Genomic DNA, 25,816 nt, shown 5'->3' with positions numbered 1-25,816 from the left:
GTTGGAATAAATTCCAACGCCGATATAATGATATGAATTTAGTAATTTAATACAAGTAATAATAAGTGATATTTATTTCCGTTTTCCTTTATAAACCAAACTACTTCCTTATGGAAGATTGGTAAAGAACAAATAAATAAAGCAATAAAGTTAGAATTTAACTGTACCACTTTTTTCGAAGGTTGATATAAAGAATAAAGAATAAAGTAATAAATAAATGTTAGTTGTGAAAATATAAATGACAGAAAGTAAAAGTTAGTAGTTAGATCACTCATTATAACTGTGTATTTTTCCTTTTCACAAAGTTACAATTTATGAATTAAATTGCACTTTGATTCAAGGTTTCTTTCTTTATCAACAAATAAAATTTATAAGTTAACACTTTACTATTTTACATTTGCATTTCTTTCAAGATTCAATTGTAGTACTGTATAAGGTTATGTAGAACCACAAGAAATTGCCTAATAGAACATTACTATAAACATATTATAATACTAATAATGTTTAAACATCTTTTTGTTTGATTTTGTTTATGAAATATTAACAAGTAAATAAACATAAACAATTAATAAGCACAAATTATATTTAATAATTTTCTAAGGTGGTATTTGAGTCACCTAATAAAATTATATTTCCAAGAACCACATTCCAAGAAATGCTATTAGCTAGATTGTTATTGATGTGTATTCATGAAAATATCTTCAAAATTTGAGAATATCTTCCAATTTTGTTTGGTTGATGATTTGTATTCATGAAAATATGTTACATAATTCCTAAAATACTCCAATTATAAAAATATGATAAAATTATATTTTATTTTGACATATATGTAGGAAATCATTATAAGCCCTTGTAAGTAGTGTGAAAAACACTACTATTTATTATTTTATAACATATTGTTATATAAAATATTTATACTTTATTAGGTTGATATTTAAAAAAGTATACAACTGTACAAAAATAACTATATAAAACATATTTTCTACTTTCTGGCACGTCTATTTTATTATTGTTCTAGTTGTATACATATTAGATTTATACATAAATATTAATGTTAGAATCAGAATGTAGGTGTGAGTATAAATGTGAAATGAGAGTTGGAGATGTGCGTTTTTTGTAGTTTTATTATGCTATTACAATGATAATATAATATACCCACCTTTGGAGATGAGAATGAAAAGAGGGCAAAACATGAATAAATTATTTTTCTATAAATAATCCTTCCACAGAATGTTTTTTCAAAACTTGAAACAAGCATGGAAACATGTTATTCCAACATTCTCATAAATAACTCATGATCCCTTGAAACAAACACCTATAAGAGTCTTACCAATTAGATAAAAATCTAAAAAATTGAAGTTGGGAAAATGGAATGTTTGATAAAACAGTTTTTTATTCAAAATAAGTTGTTCAAACTATAATTTAACATGTTTGACAAATCTAATCAAATGATACAAAAAGTTTCAAGGGGGAAAACGACTTTATAAGTTTCAACCTCAAATATAAACGTTTTTAGATTATTTTGAAACTAATCACATTGTCATTTCATTCCTCCCTAATTAACTATTAAACAAATAGTATTACTTTATCAAAAACAACTTTGGAACTCGCTTTGTATTTTACCATATGTAAAAAATGAATCATTTTACAGAATCTAAACAAAACAAGATTATTTAAAAAATTCAATAAATGTAAAACTAAATCACATTATAGATGCTTATAATTGATTCGTCAAATAATCTAATCTTGCAGCTATTCCAATCATACTCTACAAAAAAATGTGGTAGAGTTTTAAGGGCTTTTTACTAATCCTAATATAACAGCATACATTTGCCTCCAAGTATATTATTCAGAACATATATTATTTATCTCCTTACGAAATATCTATTATCATTTAAAATGACTTTTTCTTCTAAGGAACAAAAGTAAAATGTGAAAGATTAATTCCACAAATTAGATATTTATCCAACAAAAGAAAGACTAATTAAAACCAATGCACATGTTTACATTCCTCCACACTATCAAAGATATTAATCAATGGATAATAAAAAAAGAGAAAATAATGATGAAAAGTTCCCAATCTAGGACTTTTTCTTTTGAAGGGTAAGGGACAAAATGGTTCAAAATTATTTCATGCAGAAGGCAGAGAAAATAAAGCAAGAGAAATCAAAAGGTAACAAATGTTCTCTAAGCTACCAAAACAAAGACATGACCTAAAGATAGGGGGTGAAAAATTGTACACAGCCAAGAAAATTTGTACAAAGCCAAGAATTGTACACAATTGAACCTTTAAATGTTGAGCAAATCTTTTGCTCCCAAAATTAGGCAATCTGTAAATTTTATTGCAACAGCACAAATGTTGAAGTTCTAGAAAAGGCGTCCTCGGCAGTTTAAAGATCCACAAAGGCAAGGAGTTCCCTCTCCGGGCACAAGCTCATAATGATAATTAAATGTCAGTTCTTCACCCAAAGCAATCTGTTTACAAGAAACAAAGAGAAATTGAATCAATGTAGAAGCTAGGGGGAAATGCAGGAATTAGTAACATTTGGATGAATATTTTCATTCTTGTCAAATAAGTAATGTCTATTATCTAATCCATAAACACTAGTATAAATCCATCAACAAGGAGATATACAACAGGGTTTTGGGTCTATGGCTGTAACAGACAGCAATATGTCAAGGTTTTGGGAGTTGCTGAAATTGTATCATGACCACAATTGTGGGGCATCGACTGAAAATGCCCGCAATTGTAGGGCATCGACGGCAAATGCCCACAATTGTCCAAAACCTCAAGGTTTTGGAAGTTTCTGTACAGTAGCATCTGCCACTTTTTTTTGTTTTTTCCAATTAGTTTTTTAATGAGGGCAACATTCTAATAGAACGATGTCCTTTAACCTTTTACCAAACTATCACTTCACATATCTAACATTTTTGGATCACTTTCACCCACACCAACCAGCAACAAAATCAACAAAAATGTGTTGGAAAAACTAGGTTGTGTTAAAAATAATGAAACATGAGATGGATATGAACTGAATATAATACTGAAAGACGAATAATACAAAAGGTAAAAGAAATCCAAAAAACCTATTTTATACTAATAGTACAATCGTAGTTCTAATTATACGTGGAAATAAATAAAAAATAAATCCTGAGAAATCTTCTAACTTGCTTGAAACTTAAAGATGCATTAAGATACTATAAGATACTTTTCGGATATTCTAATAATTTGCATGTGCGTATTCTCAAACAACATAGATGAGACTGAGATACTCCCAATACTCATGGAAACATTAATATAGAGAAGAGTACTTACATCTCGACTCGCATAAAGACCAATATGTGCAAGCTCACTATCCATGCTCTCTACAAGAACTTGGTGACTCACAAGATTGGGTGAGCAGCTGCAATAACAAGAAATTGCAACAGCAAACCAACAATTTAAGAAGAAAAAATCAGAACAAAAAAATTGTTGTTAGTGATAAAATCTTAAGCTTCATATTTATAGTATGTTAAAATAATAATATTGCTTGAGAGAAAAAATAGTAAAACAGTTATCATGTTACCCAGAAAATGAACAAATTGAAACATGTATTTTTGTGCTAATATATTAAATGTATGCTCACCTATTATTGATGAACCTTGAGACGTTTCCATATCTAGTAGAGTCAATGACATATTTGGCCTGTTCTTTGATCAATCTACTCATATCATTGACATGAGCACTAATGTCATACAAATAGCAGCAATTTTCTTTGTCGTATCTGGTATTGATATGAATTGAGTCATTAAAAAGAAAAGCAACGTCAACTAATGAAAAGAAACATCGTGAAGAAGTGTAAACCTCTTGCGCCTAATGTGTGCCTCCTGCTCGTCTAAAACCTCTCCAATGTACTCGCACACAAATGTGCCACGGATGATAGCCTCACCAGCTCTTACCGCCCATCCCTGTAAAACGAATAACAAGCGTTGATGTAACAAGCCTTAATAGTACTTTTGAATTTATCAAAAGAATAAGAACCACCAACTACCTTTTTCTCTGTTTTAAAGACTTCCAATTTAACCCGAACTCCATTCTGCAATATTCTGTTTGGACAGGTTTTATTGCATCTGCACATACGGTTACACTCATAGACAAGGTAACCCTCCTGCAGTTTTGTAGGGCAATTCCCAGCCCAGGACAAAAAGAAAATATATAAATTAGTTATAACGAAATAGAGATGGCAAATGTCTGATGTATATGCCACCAAATTATGAACGAAACTGAAGGGCAAAGCCATGTAATGCTGATGCTTGAATCTAGATAATATCCGATATAAATAATTCTAAAAGAATCAAGAGAAGAACATACATGATGACAGTAACAACAGGGATAAGTCAACACACAGAAAAGATGTACTAACACATATTTTGCAACGACAGGAAAGGAAAAAAGGTATAACACATTTGGAAACATAGAAGTCCAGTAAAAAATAACTAGGAAAAAATAATGTATTCAGGATATTAGCATTAAAAAAAGGTAGGTCGGTTCAAGGGCTCCAACTTGGTGGGGTATGAGTGTAAAATGTATGTGATCTTACCCATGCAAGTGGAGACGCTACTTCCAGTACTTGAACCCATAACCTCCAAGTCACAACTCACAAGACAATACCATTTACTGTTGTACCGAGACTAATCCTCATTCAGGATATTAGCATATGCTGGTTATATTGTTTCTAAGAAATGCCTAACACACTCAGAAAATAACTCTTAGCTCTTTTTAGATCTAATAGTAACTTACAGTTGAAGCAAATATTTACCTCCAATATTATTCGACCATTCTCATCATATGGGAACCTAGTACGCATTGGTTTCCCAAAGATATCTTTTGCATCATCATAGTCAGTATCAAAAAGGTATACATGATCACATCTTTCAGGACTGCAGGTAGAAACTGAGCAAGCACATCCCAGTTGCAGACTCTGTAAATAAATATGGGAAACTATTGAGAAAAAAATGAAAATATAGTGTGTGATACAATAATTCTTTCTATCTTCAATTTCACAAAGACATATTTTACTTAAAAGTGGAACATTGTCTGTACTTTGGTATATTCACCAGGAAAATATTCATCGGGTGCTTAATAAAACTTGGTAAAATTTTAGGTACTTAACATTGTGTCTTAGATAAACATGAGTATACAACCTGTTCTATGACAAATAAGTAGAACGAAATACATCAAGTAAGAATTTTAGTCCTTCCAATTAGGATTTGATCAATGAAAAAATTAAGTGAAAGTTACCTCAGAAGTAAGATTGAGGGATGGATCAAGCATCGGCTTTGTAATATAGGTAAAGCTCTCCCAGGGCCTAAAAGGATTTCTATCTTTCTCATTAACCCCCTGCATTTGTGAATTTAGAATTTCTTCATCTACCACACAAATAATTGGAATTGATTCCTTCTTAAAGCTTAGGTCACCACATAAGACTACGCCCTTTTGCGAGGACCCAAATTTTAACTGGTTTGAATTGATAATGTAGTGAAACTCATCAACCTCCAACTCTTCAGTAGTAGGATGCGGTAAACTTACTGATTTTGGCCTTGGGTAACCATTAGAAAGAGATACCAAGGGAAACGTTTGGTCCTTCAATACCTTACAACCTTTAGAACAAATGAATCCATCCTGGTGCCAGTTCACTAGAATGTCATGCTCACTGCAAAGTTTTGCTGCCTTCAAATAGAGTTTTTCAGGCAAAATTCCATACTTCTCCTCCAGTGAGGCTTTAAGACTAACTTTGCAGCAAGCAGAGCGAGCAATGGATAAAATATCAAGATTGTTAGGCCTAGGTTTAGTCTTATGCATCTCAGAAAACAAAACCTTTGCAACTGCTGAGCATTGATATTCTTCCAATATGACAGTATTTTCAGTCTCAGCTCCTTGTGAATGTAAGGTTTTTTCTCCTTTGTCAAGTGATTTTATAGTCTCAATACTCTTCTCCAAATTTACATTAGCCTTACTGATCCTATATGATGCAGCAGCCAGACCGTTTTTAAATCTAGGACGGCCAAGTCTTCCAGATTTTAATCTATGTGAATAATAATGAACTTTCTTCTTTGCAGGGCGGTTGGTAACTAGATTGCGCCCCATATGAGCAGCTTGATGGTGGCGACCTAGGTCAGGTAGTAAATCAAATTTCAACCCGCAAAACCTGCAAACAAACTTCCGAGTGCTGCCTGGATTCTCATAATTATTCTCTAAAGAAGCTGAATTTCCCTGCTCAGGTTGTTTTGGAGGCTCCTCCTCAATAGTAGGCAAAATTTGCTTCTCAGGAGCTTTGGATCGTTTAAATTCAACAGGGTGAACTGATAGAACATGCAGCCATAATTCCTCAATATTTCCAAAATGACTACCACAAGGAATACATTGTAGAAGCAAGCACTGTTCAACAAACTGCACACGATGTCTCTCCTGAACATGAGTTTCCAGTAGTTTCTTGTTTGTGAAAGAATCCAGACAAATGGCACAAGCATAACCTCTAAACAGCCACTGTGCTTCCTTTTTATGATTCTCCATCCAATGGTTACCAAGTGTTTGGTCATCCGGAAATTGTGCAAAGCAGATCTTACACTTTATCGCATTCTCATCATCAAAGTTGTCATTAGTTGTGGAGGGAAGGAGAAGCAGTCCTTCCACTGATAGGGATGCATCTGTGTCATCATTGAAACCCCAAATCAATTTGAGACTTTCCTTTTCACTATGAACCAACTTTGTAAACATTTCTTCAACACTAGTATCTTTAGAGGCTTCAGCCAAAGCCGCCTGGAATAGGTCTTCCTTAGGAGCTTGGTTTCTTGGTGCTAAAATGCTTTTGAATAGCCCGTAAAAAAGTTCACATGCTTTGTGGAGATGTAGCTTTTGCTCCCATGAGTAGCAGTCCCTTAGAAGTTCTGTGAACACTTCTTTTGATATTATCCTGCTCTTTCCATTTTTTGCACGTTTAAGCCAGCTTGGAAGGTGCATTTCACAGTACAAGGAATACCAATTTGGAGCTTCCAAACAACGGTCATTGTCATTATAGGGAGGAGAGCCTATACAGTGAAGTGCCTCCATTGCATTTTGACCATTGCCGCAATGAATGGGCTTATGATGTAAGTTACTTTGTCCATGGAAGGAATCACTGCCAATTACTGACACGGGTACTACTTGCAATGGACTTCCAACATTTACCAGTACCAAGTCTTTGCAAAACAAGCCCTCCGAACCATAGTAATTTTCTTCATGTTTCCTCTTTAGTGTATTATGGGTTAAATTAGAAGTCTGACCCGTTTCAGCATGAGGCTGATGTTTCTTACAGAACGAAAATCCAGGAAGGGCATGATGCTTACATCTAGTACCAAGAACTGTGGTACCATCACATATTGGAGTATCAACTGAAACAGGTTTTTCAGTTTTTGCTAAGCTGCCCAAATAACGAGAATGCACACAACAGTATACATCATCATCAATAGACAACCTCACACACTGTCTTCCTTTGGCTTCAATATAAGCTATACATTGTTGATTCTTACTACCAGATTCAACAATTTTTTTACCAGGCATTTCATTCATAGGCGTTGATTCCATTCCATCTGTATGCAAGATCTTGGGATCTACAGCCTCAGCTACAATTTTATTCCATTTATCGGACAAACTATCAGGTGAATCAAATTCAATAGGCACCTCCCTAAAATATGCCTGTTTGGAAGTCTCAGCTGCCAATGAACTCAATCTGTCTTGATTCTTAAAGAAACCTGGGTCAGTCTCGAGAGTAATAGAGTGGCTTGAACCCTTCATCTCCACTTGTGAAGCATGTGTATCTGCACGACGAACTTCAAGTTTGGGCCTTTTTCTTCCAGCCTGAAGACTGAGTTGGTACGAACCATCAGGGATCTGCTGCTGCCTGTCCTTGCAGCTAGATAAGGAAGGAAATGTGGAAAACAATTTCATTACATCGTGCTTCCAGGTTTTCCAAACAGAACTTATTGTTGGTTGCAGCAGTGCATCCCCAAGTGTATTGACAACATTCCACAAAATAGAATCAAACAATTCCTGAACAAAAGGAAAAATAATAAGTCAACCAAACATATTGACCCAATTTTTTGTCATTATTGTTAAATAAATCAAGGCAATATGTATTCATTGCATCGTATGTGACATGATTTCAATCTGAGCACCAAAAAAGAAGCACCACATCAACCATGTTCTCTATTTTTAAAGGTGTTAAAAAAATCATACTGCATGAACTAAGTATAGTATCTCAGAAAAATCTTCACAAACTAATATTCCTATACGGCAGAAGATAGCATCAGTGAATCAAAAGAGGAAACGGAATGCATATACTGGTTTTATTTTGTACCAAAACTAAACAAATAAAGTTCATGGCTACACATAATCTCTCGGAGGAGGAATTATGCAAGATAAAAGAATTTCCTTAATCTTCTCAAAATACATTTTTTGGCAGCTAAGGAGGGTAGATGCTAGTGCAAGGGTAAAATATGAAAGGATAAAAGAAAAGACTCTAGGGACCCCAGACGGAGATTGGTAGCTGCCATGGGTCTTCCCTACAGAAAGACATACCATAAAAGAAGCTTATGATACAAGATGGCCTTATTGAGGGATAGATCAAAAAATGAAGACCTAAAATGGCCAACTTAATGCTATAAGCTCCGGGTTTGAGTGGTGCACCTTGAATCAAGCACTAGAATGTCAAAAAAATCAAAGTTTAAATATAAACTAAATCTACCACAATTCAAAATTCAAAGTTCAAAATTCAAAAAAGTTTATAAGAACATCTCTGGTTAAAATGTGCTTTTTTCCTTAAACTGATCATACAAATTGCGAGGACCAAACTGAAAAACAATTGTCCTTGTAGGGGCTAAATTGAATTCTCATACTGGGCAAATTGGCAGTTTTCATAGATGATTATACAAACTCACATGCACGAAATCAGAAAAGAGTGTTACATATTGGGCATTTCATTTATTCGATTCTTATGTTTATCAACCTTTATGAGGAAAATTGGCAGTTTTCATAGATGATTATACAAACTCACATACACGAAATCATCCTTTTTCTAGATACATGAATTGGCCAAAACAAAATTAAGGTACCTCCTTCAGCAGCTCTACTGATTCGGCACTATGTGCATTCTGGCATCGTTCAACCCAAGACTGAGAAGACTGTTGTATCCAATCGGCATTGATGTAGTGCTGCAATATACTCTGTCAACAACAAAAAAGTCTTATGCTACTTAGGTCCCGAAAAGAGGAAGTTGCTGACAAATTTATTTAATTGAAACTGTTATAAAAGTATTTATCAAAATAAATTAGGAATACTAGAATTTATGAAATTTTAAAACAATAGTATAGCTCAAATGAAATAAATAGCTTAATTTGATTTATTGTCAATTAAAGGTAATATGTCAATGGAAGATATGAAATCTAAAAAAGTAAAAGAGAATTAGTAATATTCTTTAATATACAGATATCCAAGGCAATATCTTCTCTCACCCCCTCCTCCCTCCGCGTAAGAAACCAGGCCAAGCATATTTAAAATAAGAAATACGTCAAGGCAAATACTAAAATGATCCTTACTTCACAAAGCTTTCTTGAAATACATCATATACTGTGGAATGTACAAAAGAATTCACGATTAGTTTTAAGACAAGATACTCAATATGAAACTTAGAGGCTTATACACATGAGCCACATCACCCAATCAAGTAGAGGCAAAGGCAATTATATCCTCGTATAGCAAGTTGCATGACATAAAGAGAATGAAAATTAACTAGGCATAGTGATGAATCTTGCATAAACAACCACAAGAACAATATAATTTAAAAGTAGAATATATATATATATATATATATATATATATATATATATAATACATAATATAAAAGTACTATATATATATCATGTACTATCTCAAAATTATATATGTATATCTTAATTTAAGTTTATTAATTTTAATCTTTGAAGATTCTACGTATCGAATATGATTTTTGAAGACCATATTATATAAATATTTTTGCCTCATTGTAGAAATTAAGTGTTAATAATAAATGGATATATAGACAAATTTGTCAAATGTGTCATTTCTCCCCTCTTTCTTTTCAAAGTTGTGAAGAAAAGATTTTTTCCACATGTTTTTCTCGTCTGTCTCTCTTTCTCCCCTCAACCAAAGGAGCATGAGGAAAAATCTCTATCCAACCTCTTTCTTCTTTCTTTCCTTCCAAAGTTACCTTTACCAAAGGGAGTTCCAGAGTTCCTTCTAAATGTGGTATATTAGTAATTTCAGGTGACTCTCCTTCTAGAAGTGATATATTAGTAATATTAAATAACTCTCATATAACTATCAAATACTTCTTACAATTACCAACGAGTGTTGGTTCAAGTGGTACATGTTTGATTCTCTTTAAGCAATGTCTCAAGTTCGAGTCTTATGGATCGACAAAATATCCGTTGTGAAAATTAGCCCCACATATCTTTGATATTCTCGATTCGAACAGATTGCCTCCACTGTGAGAATACGTGTGAAACAAAAAAATAATACTCCATACAATTAGCTTAATTCTTAACTCCTTTTTGTTTTGTTGAGGATTTGTATATTTGAAATCCATAACTTACCACCGTTCATATGTGCTTCAAGCTCATTTGCAAACAAAGTTATTATGCAAATAGGAAACAAATAGAATGGGATATATTCTTTAGAAAAAAATAACTAATATTTTATAATTATAATTTTTTTTGGTTTCCCACAGGTATCCTTGCACAGGTTTTTAGTGGGTATTTTTCTATCTACAAAACTTGAATCCGAGACCTTGCTTAAGGAGAATCAAACATGTACTATTTGAACTATAATTATAATTCGAGTGAAGATCTACTTAGTCAAAGAATAAATTTTTTAAACTCACTCTTCATTCTAGCAATCAATATATGGACATCTAATGATTTAAATCTAAACATTAATGAAACCATTAGATTTCCCAAAAATTGATATATATAATGAGTAATAAATTTAAAAAACTTACGAGTAAATGAATTCCCCTCTTATAAATAATATTGTAATGGGCCTTAATTTGATACCCAAACATTTATGGGCCTTCTTCTTCTTCCTTAGGGTGCAGTTATTATCTTATTGCTTCACCCTACAATGTTCCCTTTCTCTGCAACATTTTCAGATCCTTTCGCTTGCAACGATTAGCGTTTCCAAATTCAATGGTAACGATATCAGCACCTTTTACTTTTTTCGTTTTCACTTATTTTATGATTATTTGATTATTTCCGATTTCATTGCTTTCACTCAATCATAGAAATCATCTTAGGAACAGTGTAACAAACTTCTCTTAATTTCTATTACTATTGTAGTTTCACATGGAATTTTAATAACTGGTGAATGAATTATGATAGTGGAATATTAGTTAGGGTTTGTGTTGGAGGGTCAACAGCTTCAGCTTATGTATTACTGTAAAATTAACTGAATTTAGTAATGAGAATTTCATGAAATCGAAATAAAAGTGAAAGGAAGGCAATTAGGACAAATTGTTATATAGATAAAATAGTTTGATTCACCCTCTATCTTTATTTGTTTTTTTTGACATGGTCTTATAACTTTTTGTTTTATTTTCACTAGTCCTATCTGACTTAAAACCTACAGTTTCAGAAAAACAATAGTGTTTTTGTAGATGTTTTCTTTCCAAACTCAATGGCACCAAAACTGTTAGGAAAAAACCTATTTTTATGAATATATGTGTGTGCGTGTGCATGTGTGTGTGTGTGTATATATATATATATAGAGAGAGAGAGAGGGTAGGGAGAGACATACCAGTTGGGAACAGAAAATAAGGTAAGAACAATGAATTATAACTATTGAATCTTATTTGAATGATGAGGTAGAACATAAATGCTTGGAACTTTTTTTTGTGAGGTGACAATTAACTTTTAATCTTGGTCATCCCTGTATGTCGTATTGTCAAGAGTCATTATTCTCACCTTAAATATAAAGTGTTCTCACTAAAGTTTTCTTTTGTATATATATAATAAAAATTCCTACTCTGGTGGTATTGTGTAGTATTTTCTGTGAATACGAGTGTTGTGTCAAGTTGAGATTTTCGTCTTCATCGGTTGTAGGTACATTAAGTACTGATAAAGAGCTGTAGAGGTGTACCCCGAGTCAATTTTGCTAGGAGGACATATGGAACGTCAGGGTCATGATTATGCTGCAGCCTCTGCTATGGCATATGCGCAGCAACAACGACAAGCATCCAATATGCAACAGCATCAGCAGTTTGGATTTCATCCCCAGCATCAGCAATTTCCTTCATCAGTGCATGGCCCACCTTTTATACCCCCCGGTCCTGGTCCCGCACATCCCTCTCTGCAACAGTACCCATATCACCATGCCCTGCAGCAGCAGCAACTTCAACAGTTGCACTCTCATGCCGCTCCACCTCCTCATCTTCTTCAGCAGCAACACCAAGGGCCACCTGCGTTCCCTTCTCATTTTACTCCTTCTATTGCCCCGGCACCATTTTATGATTCTGCTCCACCACCAGTCGCACCCCCAACTGATCCTGAGCTCCATAAGCGAATTGACAAACTTGTTGAGTATGCTGTGAAAAATGGCCCTGACTTTGAAGCCATGATATGTGAAAAACAGAGAGATAATCCTTCCTATAGTTTCCTCTTTGGGGGGGAAGGCCATGCTTACTATCGCTATAAACTTTGGTTCTCAACACGTCCTCCAGGTGGTCCTTTCAACTCACCCTTTCAGTCTTCTTCAATGTCCATGATCCATCCTCCTCCAAATCCAATGATGAGTTCATCTCCTCTAAATGCTCCTCCAATGAACTCTGCTGGTATTGGTTCTTCACCTTCAATGCTTGGTCCACCTCCTTATCCACAGTTCTATGATCAACAACATCACCATCAACATCCTCAGTCCTTTGGGCTTCATGGTCGACCTGAGTATGATCAGTCATCACAATCTTTCAAAGGGCTCTCTGGGCCACTTCCATCTGATGTTGCAATGGAGCTCAGTAATGTTCTTAACAATCTGAACGGTACAAAGGAGTCTATTAAAGGTGCCAAACTTTGGTTCACGCAGAGATCTCCATTTGCACCAGCTCTAGCACAGGCTCTTAGAGATAGAGTGTATCAATTGGATGACGTTGAGAGGCAGCTGCATATAATATATGTTGCCAATGACATTCTTTTTGACAGGTAGTATGCATTATCATTTCAGTGTAGAGATAGCTTTCTGGTCACTATTTAAGAAATGTAATATGATTGATTATCAATTTTAGCATATAATAGGCTCTTAGAACTGTGCTTCTAATTTAATCAGTAGAAACTATGGATGACAGCTTTACTTTATTTTATGTCTCTGTGCTGTAGTGTCAAATCAGCTTAGTCATTTCATTGTGCAGCTTTTACCCGATTGGTTTCCATGATAGGTGGAATGCAATAAAAATCGTGTTCCCTACACTAGGTAGGATGTCAATCTATCCATACTGGACAAATGCATATAGTTTTCTCCTCAACTCACAATTGTTTCATTTTTCTCAAAATCTGTTATTTCCATCCTAATAATCTTGGAACATAGTCTGAACCTAATGTGAAATAGCTAAACAATATTTTGTCCCATCAAAACCCTTTTCACTGACAAGGTGTGTGTGGATTTTATTTGCAGTCTGTTATTTTTGTCTTCTTTCTAGTTCAATAAAACCTTCCCATTCATGTCCAGCTTCTATTCACCTCATATATTATTCAAATTTATTTCTGGCCCTATACCTCTCCCTTTTATAAAAATAGAATGTTGTTCCCTGTAATTGTACTTTCTTACTAGTTTTTAGCTCGATAAGATCTACTCCTCTTGCTAAGTTCTATTCATGTTTTAACTACTAATAATCTTCTTGAAATTGATGCTAACTTCAATGATTCTGCTTTTCATTTTCCTTGGGCATTACTTATTTTACAGTTTGAATCGGAGAACAAGCACCCATGACCTTGACAATGAAGCCTTTGCGTTTAAACCTGCTTTAGGATCCATGCTTGCAAGAATTTATCACAATCCACAAAGCAATGAAGAATATAGGAATAGACTGCACCAAATGGTGGAGTTCTGGGCTTCTAAAGAGATATATGATCAAGAGACTATATCTTTGCTGAAGGGTGAGATGATTGGTGGACTGCAAACACATTCTTTTCCTGGGGCTTCCAAGGATTTTTCGTCTGTTTCAGCAGATTCAGGTGCAGGTAAGCTTCTCCCCATAAACCAGAATGTGTAATGTCAATATGTGATGCAAAAGTCAGTGAATTACTTCTCATATATAGTTGGATAATTTACAAGGTATGAGACAGTGATTGGTTTGGAAATAAAAAACCTCAAAATCCCCCCTTGCTTTAAGAGAAGTTGTCTGCTTGAGTGCTGTTTGATTTCTTTTAGGACGGTGAAGCGCCTGGAGTAATCTATGTATGTTGTTTCGTCTGTCATAAATTTATCCATAAAACGTTGCAAACCATTTGTGTTTTTTCATCAAGTTTTTAATGAAGTATCCTGATATATGACATTGACCACTAGTGACATCATATGAATATGTCATTTATCTAACTAAATATGTTAAAGATAATGTACTTCAGTGCCCTTAACATTGCAATTATGTTTTTACATCATTTACAAGATATTGATTGCTTGAGGTTTAGATTATTTGATTTGAGCAATTATCTATAATTTCTTCCATTCCAATTGTAGGATTGCTGCAGACTCCCCCCAACCATATTGTCCAGCAGTGGCATGCTGATAGGCTGGGCTCTAATTCAGGTGTCTTAGAACAAGATCGTCCTGATAAACATCCAGCTCTAGGACAATCCATGTCAATACCTCTGGCAGCTCAGCCATATCTTCCAAATTCTGCTCCTCCCGGCGCCTTTCCAGGGTCTATGCCTATACCATCTTCTGGTCAACCAGCTAATCAACCGCCAGGCACACATTTATTGCCCCCTCCATTGTCCGGCACCAGTGAACAATTACCACCATATCCGTTGTTCCCTCCTGGCCTAATTCCTGGAATGGTTAGAAAGATGCAGATTGGTAGTGGGGTCCCATATTCTCCTATGAGCCCTTTGGATATCCCAACTATGATACCACCATCAACTGTACCACCATCAGAAATTCTTCAAAGAGTGTCAAAGTTTTTTAAAGAAATTGGAGAGGTTAACCCTTCTGAGGGCCCTATGAACTCTGAATCAAGAGATGAAGATGGTGACGATTATGACAGAGAGTACGAGAGAGAGCCTCTGGTACGAAAGGGAGGCGCTTGTATACCTCCACCGCCAAACTTGCAGCAGGTTGATCCCGATACCGGAACATTTTCCGATGGGACTGTAGATATGAAACCAGGGTCAAGTAGCTCAGGAAGGTTGGGACTTGGGGCCACAGCCAATCCCAATGAGGTTAGCCAGTATGATGATGTATATACATCTTACCGGAAGCAGAGAAGCACCAATTATCATTCATCAATGAGTACTAGAGCTGTGGCCAGATGAAAGCCACTTAATACCCATTATTGGGTTTTGTAGTTTCGTCTTTAATCTTTCTCTGAATAGTTATAGTTAAACTGATATTTGTATTTGCTATGATCTGGGAACTGAAGATTTCAATGAACACTTGGTAATGGGATAAAAATGAATTTGATAATCCCATGCTGAAACTGTATTTATTTCCCTGTTTCAAATCATTCCTTCCAAATTCAACCTAGGCTGGTGGTAATTGAAAATAGATATTTCCTTCTAAATATTTTTCTTGCACTCAAATGTTCTGGACTTTGGTTTGGTTGAGTTTGATTATGATGGTAGGGTTCACACTTTGTTTTTTATACTAGAGGTGAGTTAATTATCATTTATATGTATAACTCTTACATAAAGTAAATCTTTTCATAATATATTAGTATTGATATATAATATTGTAAGTAACTTTTCTAATATCATTGCAAATCGATTAAACTTGACTTTTATAGGTGATGTTCAAATAATTAATTTGAACACATTTTTATTTCAGTCCTTTTATGACCATTTTACTCGCACTTTGAGATCTAATCATTGTTCTTTGTATTTTTCTATTATGAAATTGGTATAAACAGGCTTTTGTTCTTAGAAAATATTAAAAAAGTAGTTTTAGTCCCAAGTGTGATTAATACTTGATAAATACTAACATACATAAAACACCATTAACCATGAATTAAATTATTCAATAAGTATCAACGGGCGTTGGTTCAAGTGGTACATGCTTGATTCTTCTTAAGCAAGGTTTCGGGTTCGAGTCGCGGGGAGAGTTAGCCCCACGTACCTGTGGATGTTCCCGGCTCGGACAGAATTGCCTCAAGTGCGAGGATACATGTGAAAAACCAAAAAAAATTATTCAATAAGTATGAACTTTTATGCAGCCAACAAAACGATAAATGCATTTTCATTTTTTTGCAAGTAAATAGGAACATTCATTAGACCTATAAGAAGATTCATGTAAGACTAGTTCTATTAAGAAAGTTGGAGGTTTCTCAACCCAAAGGCAAACATACCAAAACTATGTTTTACTCCATTTTGCAAGCCTATGACCAGCATCATTTCCTTCTCTAGGAGTGAATACAATATTATAATTTATTATCAATGTTCAATTCCACCCTTATATTTTTTAATTTCCACTTTCATTTCCTTTTCCCTATCATAATCCCTTTTAGAGTTATTCACGCGAGACTATCCTAGCAACAACGCTCATTATCACCATCACCATCATACCTTAAACCGAGCCGTAAAAAAAATAGACCCGTAAAAATTATCATATTTTCTAACAAAAAAAAAACATTTTTTAAAAGAAACACATGAAATTGAGGCCCAGTCATGCTCCTGTTATGGGCTTTAAATAAATAAAAAACATGGGCCTTTTTATTATTGTGTATTATTCTACCCTAACCTTCTTATCTTCGCTTTCTTTCGCCGCACTGCACAACACCAAGCACCACTTTCTCTCTCTTCTCAGGTTCCTCTTCATCTCTCTCTTCTCTTATTAATCCTTTTCTTATTATGATTTGTGATATTGCCATATTATTATGTAACAGTTTTCATTTATTCGTTTTATCATAATTTTGATTTTAATTTAGGGTTAGGGTTATGTGTGTTTATTGCAATTGCGCAAATTGCTGTGGTCGCGATTTGGTTATTGTAGCTTCAGTCACTGTTGAGTTCTGCAATTTAAACGAATAATATGGTTTATCACTATAATTGAAAGCAACTTCAGATTGCTTTTTGTGTAAAACACTTATAGTTATTGTTTATATCAAAATCTATCAAAAGGTTGAATCAGTGTTTTACTCAAGTCAAAAATCACTTTTCTTATGATGCTTAAAAAATCTTAGTTGTGTTGAGACATCATAATCGATGGGGACTATAATACACACCACCAAATCAAGACGGGATTAGAATTTAGAAGCCAAGGAAAAAGATTGGTGTACTAAATTCAAAATTTTCTATATTTTTTATAGACCAAAACATATTTCTGTGTTTAGCATTTATTGAATCATATCATTATGCTCAATGCAGGTTTTTTTGCTGTATTGATCTGTTTCTCAGAACTTTGACAAAAGATGGCTTCGAGGTTCTGGACACAGGTATTTAACCTGGATTTCCATTGATAAAGAATAGTGATTAATTTTGTATGTTTTGTGGGTTCACGATAATTTTGTTGTCTGATATTAAAATGTTATTCTTCTGAATGGCAGGGTGGTAGTGATTCTGAGGAGGAGGAGGAAGGAAGTGATTATGAAAATGAGGAAAGGGAAAATGAAGTAGCAGGCGAACCTTCTAATGCTGCTAAGTATATCCGGGGTAATGCAAGTGACAGTGATGACTCTGATGGCGAGAAGCGTGTCGTCAGGTCTGCAAAAGATAAGCGTTTCGAGGAGATGACTCTTACTGTTGACCAAATGAAGAATGCCATGAAGATTAATGATTGGGTCAGTTTGCAAGAGAGCTTTGACAAGATCAACAAACAGCTTGAAAAAGTTATGCGTGTTACTGAGTCTGACAAGGTCCCCAATCTTTACATTAAGGCACTTGTGATATTGGAAGATTTCTTGGCTCAGGCTTTGGCAAATAAGGAAGCCAAAAAGAAGATGAGTAGTAGCAATGCTAAGGCGTTGAACTCAATGAAGCAGAAATTGAAGAAAAACAATAAGCAATATGAGGACTTGATCAATAAAAGCCGGGAGAGCCCTGAGAGTGACGGCGAAAAGGAAGAAGAGGAGGATTCTGAGGAAGAGTATGAGAGTGACGATGAGATTATCGAGCCGGATCAGCTTAGCAAGAAAGTAACAAAATCTGATTCTGAAGCTGATGGTTATGATGATGATAAGGCAGATGCTGCTGATGGACCGTGGGATCAAAAGCTTAGCAAGAAAGATAGGCTTATGGATAAGCAATTTATGAAAGACCCTAGTGAGATTACTTGGGACATAGTTAACAAGAAGTTCAAAGAGGTTGTGGCAGCTAGAGGCAAGAAGGGTACTGGAAGGTTTGAACAGGTACAGTCATGTCTATGTTTTTTACTTTATTATCATTATTTTAAAGTCAATCATCTATTTTAATAACAATTATAATAAACAGGTGTAAGTTGTGCACAATGTCCTCTAAAAACTATCGATGCTTTGGCCATATGCATGTTAAAATTATAAATCCTCAATTTATTGATTACCATTGACTTTTGTTTGTTGTTATTGCATATTTGAACAGGTGGAACAGCTCACGTTCTTAACCAAAGTTGCTAAAACACCTGCACAGAAGCTGGAAATTCTTTTCAGTGTGGTTTCTGCTCAGTTTGATGTTAATCCCGGCCTTAGTGGGCATATGCCTATAAATGTGTGGAAAAAATGTGTGCAGAACATGCTGATCATTCTTGATATTCTAGTGCAGTACCCAAACATAGTGGCTGATGATTCAGTGGAGTCAAATGAGAATGAAACTCAGAAAGGTGCTGACTATAATGGACCAATTCATGTTTGGGGTAACTTAGTAGCTTTCTTGGAAAAAATAGATGCTGAGTTTTTCAAGAGCCTACAGTGCATAGATCCTCATACCCGTGAGTATGTTGAGAGACTGAGGGATGAGCCTATATTTCAGGTTCTTGCTCAGAATGTTCAGGAATATCTTGAAAGGAGTGGAGATTACAAATCTGCTTCTAAGGTAGCATTGAGGAGGGTTGAACTTATTTATTACAAACCACAAGAGGTTTATGATGCCATGAGAAAACTTGCTGAGCTGACAGAAGATGGAGATAATGATGGGAAGGCAGGGGAGGAGTCCAAAGGGAATGAATCAACAAGAATTCCTACTGCCTCTGTTGTTACTCCGGAGATTGTACCCCGAAAGCCTACCTTTCCTGAGAGTAGCAGGACCCAAATGGATGTATTGGTATCACTGATATACAAATATGGCGATGAGCGCACTAAAGCACGGGCAATGCTTTGTGATATATATCATCATGCTCTTCGTGATGAGTTCTCAATTGCCCGTGATCTACTACTTATGAGCCATTTGCAGGATAGTGTTCAGCATATGGACATTTCAACACAGATACTATTCAACAGGGCTATGTCACAGTTGGGTCTATCTGCTTTTCGTGTTGGACTGATTTCTGAAGCACACGGCTGTCTATCTGAACTTTATTCTGGTGGTAGGGTGAAGGAGTTGCTTGCTCAAGGTGTGTCTCAAAGTCGTTATCATGAGAAGACTCCAGAACAGGTACCTACTACCCTTCACTTTTAAATTTGTGATAAATGTTTTTGAGTAATTAGGAAATCACTATTTTCATTATTGAAAAATATCAAATCAAGTTTTTTGATTGGCTCTCAAACTAATGTTTAATTCTTATGGTTGTTTTATTACATGGTGCAAGTTTTAAGTTTTTAGCTGCTGATCTAGATAACTGCTTCCTGCATTTATTTAGACCAAGGAAGTAGACGATGTATCTATGTTTACCCTTATCATATATATATTTAAATCAATAAAAAATCATAGTCCCAAAATTAATTGTCTGTGTCACTCACCCGAGTAGCTCGTTCCGAAGCACTGAGTGTCAAGTAAGGCAGTTGTCTGCACAGTGCAGCTATTATGGCCTTGAGTTTTACATGAAATTTGTCTCATGAATACTTTCAGAAGAAAATGATAGGAATTTGTCTATATACTGCCAAGGTGTATTATAATTTACATTGGAAAGGTTATATTATTCAAACTTCCATAGTCTTAAAATGTACAGCTATGTCACTGTCATAGTGTTGTTTTCCATATTGTGTATGATTAAAGATTTGCAATTAGTAAATGATATTAGTTGTTGTGATACATTCAATCTGGATTACTTTTTGCCTTTGTTTTAGAATTGTAATAATTATATTTCGGACCATAGTATTATAACTCTTTATCTGCTTTCAGGAACGGTTGGAAAGACGACGTCAAATGCCATATCATATGCACATAAATCTTGAGCTCCTGGAGTCAGTGCATCTAATATCTGCTATGCTGCTGGAAGTTCCCAATATGGCTGCCAATGTTCATGACTCAAAGCGGAAAATCATCAGCAAGAATTTCCGCCGTTTGCTTGAGGTCAGTGACAGACAATCATTCACAGGGCCACCTGAAAATGTCAGAGATCACGTTATGGCTGCCACAAGGGCTCTTAACAAGGGAGACTTCCAGAAGGCTTATGATGTTATTGTCTCTCTTGATGTATGGAAATTTGTGAGAAATCGAGATGCTGTGCTTGAAATGCTGAAGTTCAAAATCAAGGAAGAGGCATTGAGGACATACCTCTTTACCTTCTCTTCCTCATATGATTCCTTAAGCCTGGATCAGCTCACAAAAATCTTCGACCTCTCCGTTCCCCACACTCATAGCATTGTTAGTAAGATGATTATCAATGAGGAGCTTCATGCAAGCTGGGACCAGCCAACCGGGTGCATTGTCTTCCAGGATGTTGAGCACACTAGGTTGCAGGCATTGGCATTCCAGTTGACCGAGAAATTAACTATCCTTGCTGAGAATAACGAAAGAGCAACAGAGGCTAGGATAGGTGGTGGATTGGACCTGCCTCAAAGGCGGAGGGACGGTCAGGACTACGCGGCTGGTGGTGGAACAGGCACTTTAGGTGGTGGTGGCAGGTGGCAAGATTTGTCCCTTTCTCAGCCAAGGCAAGGTAGTGGCCGTGCAGGAGGATACAGTGGTGGTGGAAGAGTATTCAATCAGGCAGGTGGTGGCTATTCGAGGGACCGAGGCGGTCGAGGTTATCAGAGTACAAGGTATCAAGATACTGCAAATGGAGGGAGGAGTCAAGGTGGTTCATCATTGAGGGGAACCCAAGGGGATATATCTACTCGTATGGTTAGCCTTAAGGGAGTTCGTTCCTAAATATATTTTTTTGGATAAGAAGCTTTTAACTTTTGCATTTTAAAATTGTTTGCAGTATCTTATCTTTTGATAATTTGACTAATGCAGTTGAAGATTCTGGTTTTAATTTTTGTAATGTTTAATTTTAACGAGGATATGTTATTGTTAAGAGGATTTTATGGTGTGTCTACTAGCAGGGATATTGAATTAGTTTTCAGCACTATAAAATCTGTCTTCCATTATATATATATATATATTTTGAAGTTTTGGTTTTTAATTTTTGTTTATACTTTTGAAATCAAATACTTATTTATATTATATATTTATATTCTTATTTATTACTCCTTTTTTTATTCCTTATTTTCTGTTTCTTTTTAACGTTTTTTGGGTCGTTTTATATAATCTTAAAGCAAACAATAGACGTGCAGTGTTGTTAGTTGAATTAAACAACTACGTGAAGACACGCACTAAGAAGAAAAATATGATGCGCACTTAGATTCAATTACCAAGTTATTTTTGGTTGATACAACTTTTGGTTGTTATTTAGTTTTTAATTGAGATTTTTGAGATGTGTAATAACATAATCATATAAGTTAGTCCTATATAAAAAATGTATACCTTTAAACATTAATTGTCATGAGTTATGATTGTCACTCAATGTGTTCAATTGTCAAAAAAAATTATTGAAGTCAAAGATGTAGTATTAACTATTTATTTAGTCATAAATATTGCGTATGTGCATAAAGTCAATTTTATTTACCATACGTGATAAAATAAATGAGATAGTTTTTTTGCTATTACGAAGTATGCTTTTAATAAAGTAATCCATTTTGGGATTCATGGTTACTCATCCCAATAATCATATTTTCTAAGAACGAAAACCTTTTGACCATATGTGATAAAATAAATGAAATAGTTGGAAAGCAATATGATTGAGTATTGACTTATTTGGAACAAAAGGAAAAACGAAAACATAAATACAAGAAAATGAGAGAGTAACATTTTCACTTGAACCAAAATAAATTGCAATATTAGTATGGATGCAATTTGAATCTAATTTAAACAGTTCAAGACTCATGCTTGTCTTCAGAAGGTATATTTTGATTAATCATTCAATAGCAGCAACAACATAGTAGTGAAGCAACCAAAAGTAGCTTAATCTTGAAGATGAAAAGAACAAATGTCATACAAGTTCATAGCTCAAAGTTAAATAAGAACTGCCCAAGAAAGCTAAGCAGCAAAAAAATCAAGGAGGGGAGGGAAAAGCACAAGAAAATCAATGAATGATAAGATTAACAAAAAAGAAAAATCAAAATTTAGCATAAGGTACATGCAAAGTTGAAAACCTCCTCTGCATGTAAAGATTCAGCAGGAGAGTATTATTGAATTCTGAATAGTCATCAGTTTTATCTGATGATTTGGGTTGAAAGTATATCAACATGTTCTTCGCATTATTCTCCGCGGCATATCCTTTGCCATGCAGCTTAATCTGATACATTTTGCACCTTTGAAGTGTTTATGGTCTCTTTCAAGTTATCATATTCAGTGTCTTTGTTCTTAGTATCCAATTCCGAATTTCGAATGTCTTTTTCCTTATCCTTATCTTCAAAGTTGATGTCTTCAATATATTTGTTTGTAGTGGTAGTCTCTGCATTGTCCTCATTTGTGGCACTGATTTCTCCTTTATATGATTCTTTTTCCAAATTTGTCTGAGTGCTCTCTTTGTTGCCCTTAAGTATTTCACTATCTGGGGCATCTTGGTTCTCCTTGTGAACCTGTGTGCCATCGTCGTTTGCAACATTAATTTCTGCTTTATCAGATAAATTAATCATATCGGAACTCCGTGTCCTCTCTTTGCTGTCCTTGTTTTCAATGAGATCGTGTTCACTATCATCACTCTTAGCAGTATCCTCAGCTTTATATGATAGATTTACCATATTTGATGCTTGTGTCCTCTCTTCACCATCCTTTTCTTCGACATGACTATGTTCGCTATCCTCGGTCTTGGCACTATTCTCTGCACTATATATATTCACAATGTCACCCTTGTCAGCTTTATCTGATGAATTTACCGTATCTGAATCCTGTGTGCTCTGTTCATTGCCCTTCGTATCGGTGTTACCAACTTCTCCCTCAGCATTCTTGGTAACAGTCTCCGCACTATGTTTTTCCATGGCGCTCAACTTCATAGGCCCTAACTTAGCTTCAATACCATTGACAATTAAGTTTAAAGATCTCACATCCCGAGCCTGAGCTAACCGTCCGCTTGATTCAGCCTATCACAATAAGCAAAAAGTTCGGAACAATGATTACAACAAAGACATTGAGTATCCCTTCCCAACTAATAGTTCATAATAAATGGTAACTAATGATTGAAGTCTCAAGTTTCATGTCTCCAATGTATGATTATAAGAAACAAATTAAGCCTTTCTACATAAATTTTATGCCATCATACTCTTGATCCGGATTATATCCAAAAAACTACAAAAGAAGTCACTCGTATTAAGGGAGACGCTTGTTGACACCAGAAACAATTCTGTTGTATGGGTGTGATCAATAGGTAATGCAAAAAACTCTTGCTTAATTTGAAAGAGATAATGGAAAAAGTGGATGCACAAAATAATATTGTAACTTGTAAGAAACCATAGAAATACTATTTTGTCAAATACGATCTTCTAGCCTTAACTGGGCATTGTCATTAGCCAATTTGGCTGTGGAAAAGTGTTTAGTCTCAGCATCGAAAAGTTTTTAGTGGTGTTTGTGATTCGTCGACCAAAAGGAATGCAAGTCGAAAAAGGAATGAGCAACACTCATGTATGTGTTGTTTACTTAGACTAACCTGAAGAATTTCCTCTACTCGCCGTTGAAGATCTTCGCCATTTGCTTGCTTGTGTGTGCCTTTAAGCAGGTGCCACAAGTGAGAATGAACATCATCCGAACGATGCTTATCAATCATACATTGCACAATGGCAGACCGACAACCCACGACGAAAAAAGGACAGTTTACAAGCTTCATGGGACACACAGTTATACAATGCCTATCCATGTCACGTCTCATAATGCTATCCGAACACCTCTGTTCACACGGAATTATCTTGAAGGGACAAGTTGAATCATGCTGCTTCAGATGACTTGCACAAAATCTAGCATTGCATCCCTCGCTTTCGCAGAATATAGATCTGAAGTTGCACTCGCCAACATGATTCGAAAGCTCTTCGGGAGAATTGATCTTCATACCACAATGAAATTTGTTCTCAAAATCAACATTCTTAAGGAAAGTTTCTGCAATTGTTTCCCTTCTATCTAAAGTCCAAAAACCTTTCTTTTCCATCTCTTGAACGAAATCCTCTATCTTGTCTTCCCTCCTTTCACTTAACAGCCATCCCGAAACACGGCTAAAGAAATTCCTCTTTAAAATCACAAAGTCATCAACCATGTTAGAAATGATATCAAAAGGATGATCTGATACTTCACTATCCGGACCACCTTCCAATATAACAGACTCGGCAACGAACGATTCGCTTCTCTGGGTAACATAATCTATCATTTCCTTTCTCAAATCATCAGCCACTGAACCAGGAGTCTTGAAGAGACCTCCTGATGTGTTGTCAACACAAGCCGAAGCAAGTCCCGGAAGCAACATCTGAGCCAACTTGTGAATTACTTCTGTATCACAGAGATCACAACGGAACAATTGATCCCCCTCTTTCACCTCTTCAACTTTCTCCGGCCCGCCGAGGTCCACATCAATCGTTGGTGTATCCATGCTTGATAAAATCTATAAAAATTTAAAGGAAAACATCACATAAAAACCATCATAATGAAATCACTTCTAGATTTCTTTAAATTAAATTCATTGTTTCATGGTTTTGTAATACTATCATCCAGTGAATCATTTCTAATCTAATCTAATTTACATAAGGAAAGAACAAATTCAACATCTAATGTAATGCACAATGATTAAGAAATATTGCACAATTCAGGATTCAAGATACCACAATCATCATCACCAATAAAACCTAAAGTCAAATATGAAATTACATAACTTGGTGCAAAAATTTATTCAGAAAATAGTTTCTCTTATTACAAATCTAATTGTCTATGATCACATTCAATTTTGAAATTATATTGTAAACAGAAAAAGATGAATAAAAAATGAAACTTTACCGACATGGGTATGTTAGATTCTAAAGGGTGATGCGTACTTGTGATTCAGAAATCAGAAATTTGGATGCAATGTTCTGTTTTTTTTTTTCTAAACTAAAACAAATTCACTTTTTTACATGCATGAACTATAAATATGATTTCTTTTAACTAAGACGTGTCTATACTAAATACTAATGAATTTATAAGAGAGAGAGCTTTGTTC

The 25,816-nt window shown here is 35.1% G+C and overlaps 3 protein-coding genes across 7 annotated transcripts; 2 read left to right on the top strand and 1 right to left on the bottom strand.

Moving 5' to 3' along the window:
- On the bottom strand, positions 2,117–25,213 carry LOC109347097 (histone-lysine N-methyltransferase SUVR5-like). The gene is made up of 10 exons (XM_019586825.1): positions 24,287–25,213; positions 22,944–23,723; positions 9,130–9,240; positions 5,282–8,068; positions 4,800–4,961; positions 4,032–4,148; positions 3,845–3,948; positions 3,627–3,764; positions 3,317–3,404; positions 2,117–2,475 (listed from the first exon to the last, which is right to left on the bottom strand). The coding sequence occupies exons 1-10, from the start codon at positions 25,211–25,213 to the stop codon at positions 2,368–2,370; spliced, it is 5,322 nt and encodes a 1,773-aa protein (XP_019442370.1). The 3' UTR covers positions 2,117–2,367.
- Positions 11,133–15,858, top strand: LOC109348263 (calcium homeostasis endoplasmic reticulum protein). 4 transcript variants are annotated; one of them, XR_002107718.1, is made up of 5 exons: positions 11,133–11,241; positions 12,151–13,242; positions 14,000–14,277; positions 14,774–15,656; positions 15,706–15,858. XR_002107718.1 is itself a non-coding variant. In XM_019588604.1 (4 exons), exons 2-4 carry the CDS (start codon positions 12,215–12,217, stop codon positions 15,565–15,567), a joined length of 2,094 nt encoding a protein of 697 aa, XP_019444149.1. In that variant the 5' UTR covers positions 11,133–11,241; positions 12,151–12,214; the 3' UTR covers positions 15,568–15,755. The 4 variants fall into 4 exon arrangements, 3 of the variants coding, with proteins under 3 accessions (XP_019444149.1, XP_019444147.1, XP_019444148.1); XM_019588604.1 differs by having other exon boundaries at positions 14,000–14,271; positions 14,774–15,755; XM_019588602.1 differs by having other exon boundaries at positions 14,774–15,755.
- On the top strand, positions 16,962–21,628 carry LOC109348262 (eukaryotic translation initiation factor 3 subunit C-like). Of its 2 annotated transcripts, none has more exons than XM_019588600.1 (5): positions 16,962–17,053; positions 17,614–17,681; positions 17,793–18,593; positions 18,802–19,809; positions 20,497–21,628. In XM_019588600.1, the coding sequence occupies exons 2-5, from the start codon at positions 17,658–17,660 to the stop codon at positions 21,466–21,468; spliced, it is 2,805 nt and encodes a 934-aa protein (XP_019444145.1). In that variant the 5' UTR covers positions 16,962–17,053; positions 17,614–17,657; the 3' UTR covers positions 21,469–21,628. The 2 variants fall into 2 exon arrangements, with proteins under 2 accessions (XP_019444145.1, XP_019444146.1); XM_019588601.1 differs by having other exon boundaries at positions 17,032–17,056; positions 17,615–17,681.

Source organism: Lupinus angustifolius, chromosome LG05, assembly GCF_001865875.1.
Source record: "Lupinus angustifolius cultivar Tanjil chromosome LG05, LupAngTanjil_v1.0, whole genome shotgun sequence".
Taxonomy (NCBI): Eukaryota; Viridiplantae; Streptophyta; class Magnoliopsida; order Fabales; family Fabaceae; genus Lupinus; species Lupinus angustifolius.
The sequence above is the reverse complement of the archived record's forward strand: the minus strand, read 5'-3'. Positions and strand labels throughout refer to the sequence as shown.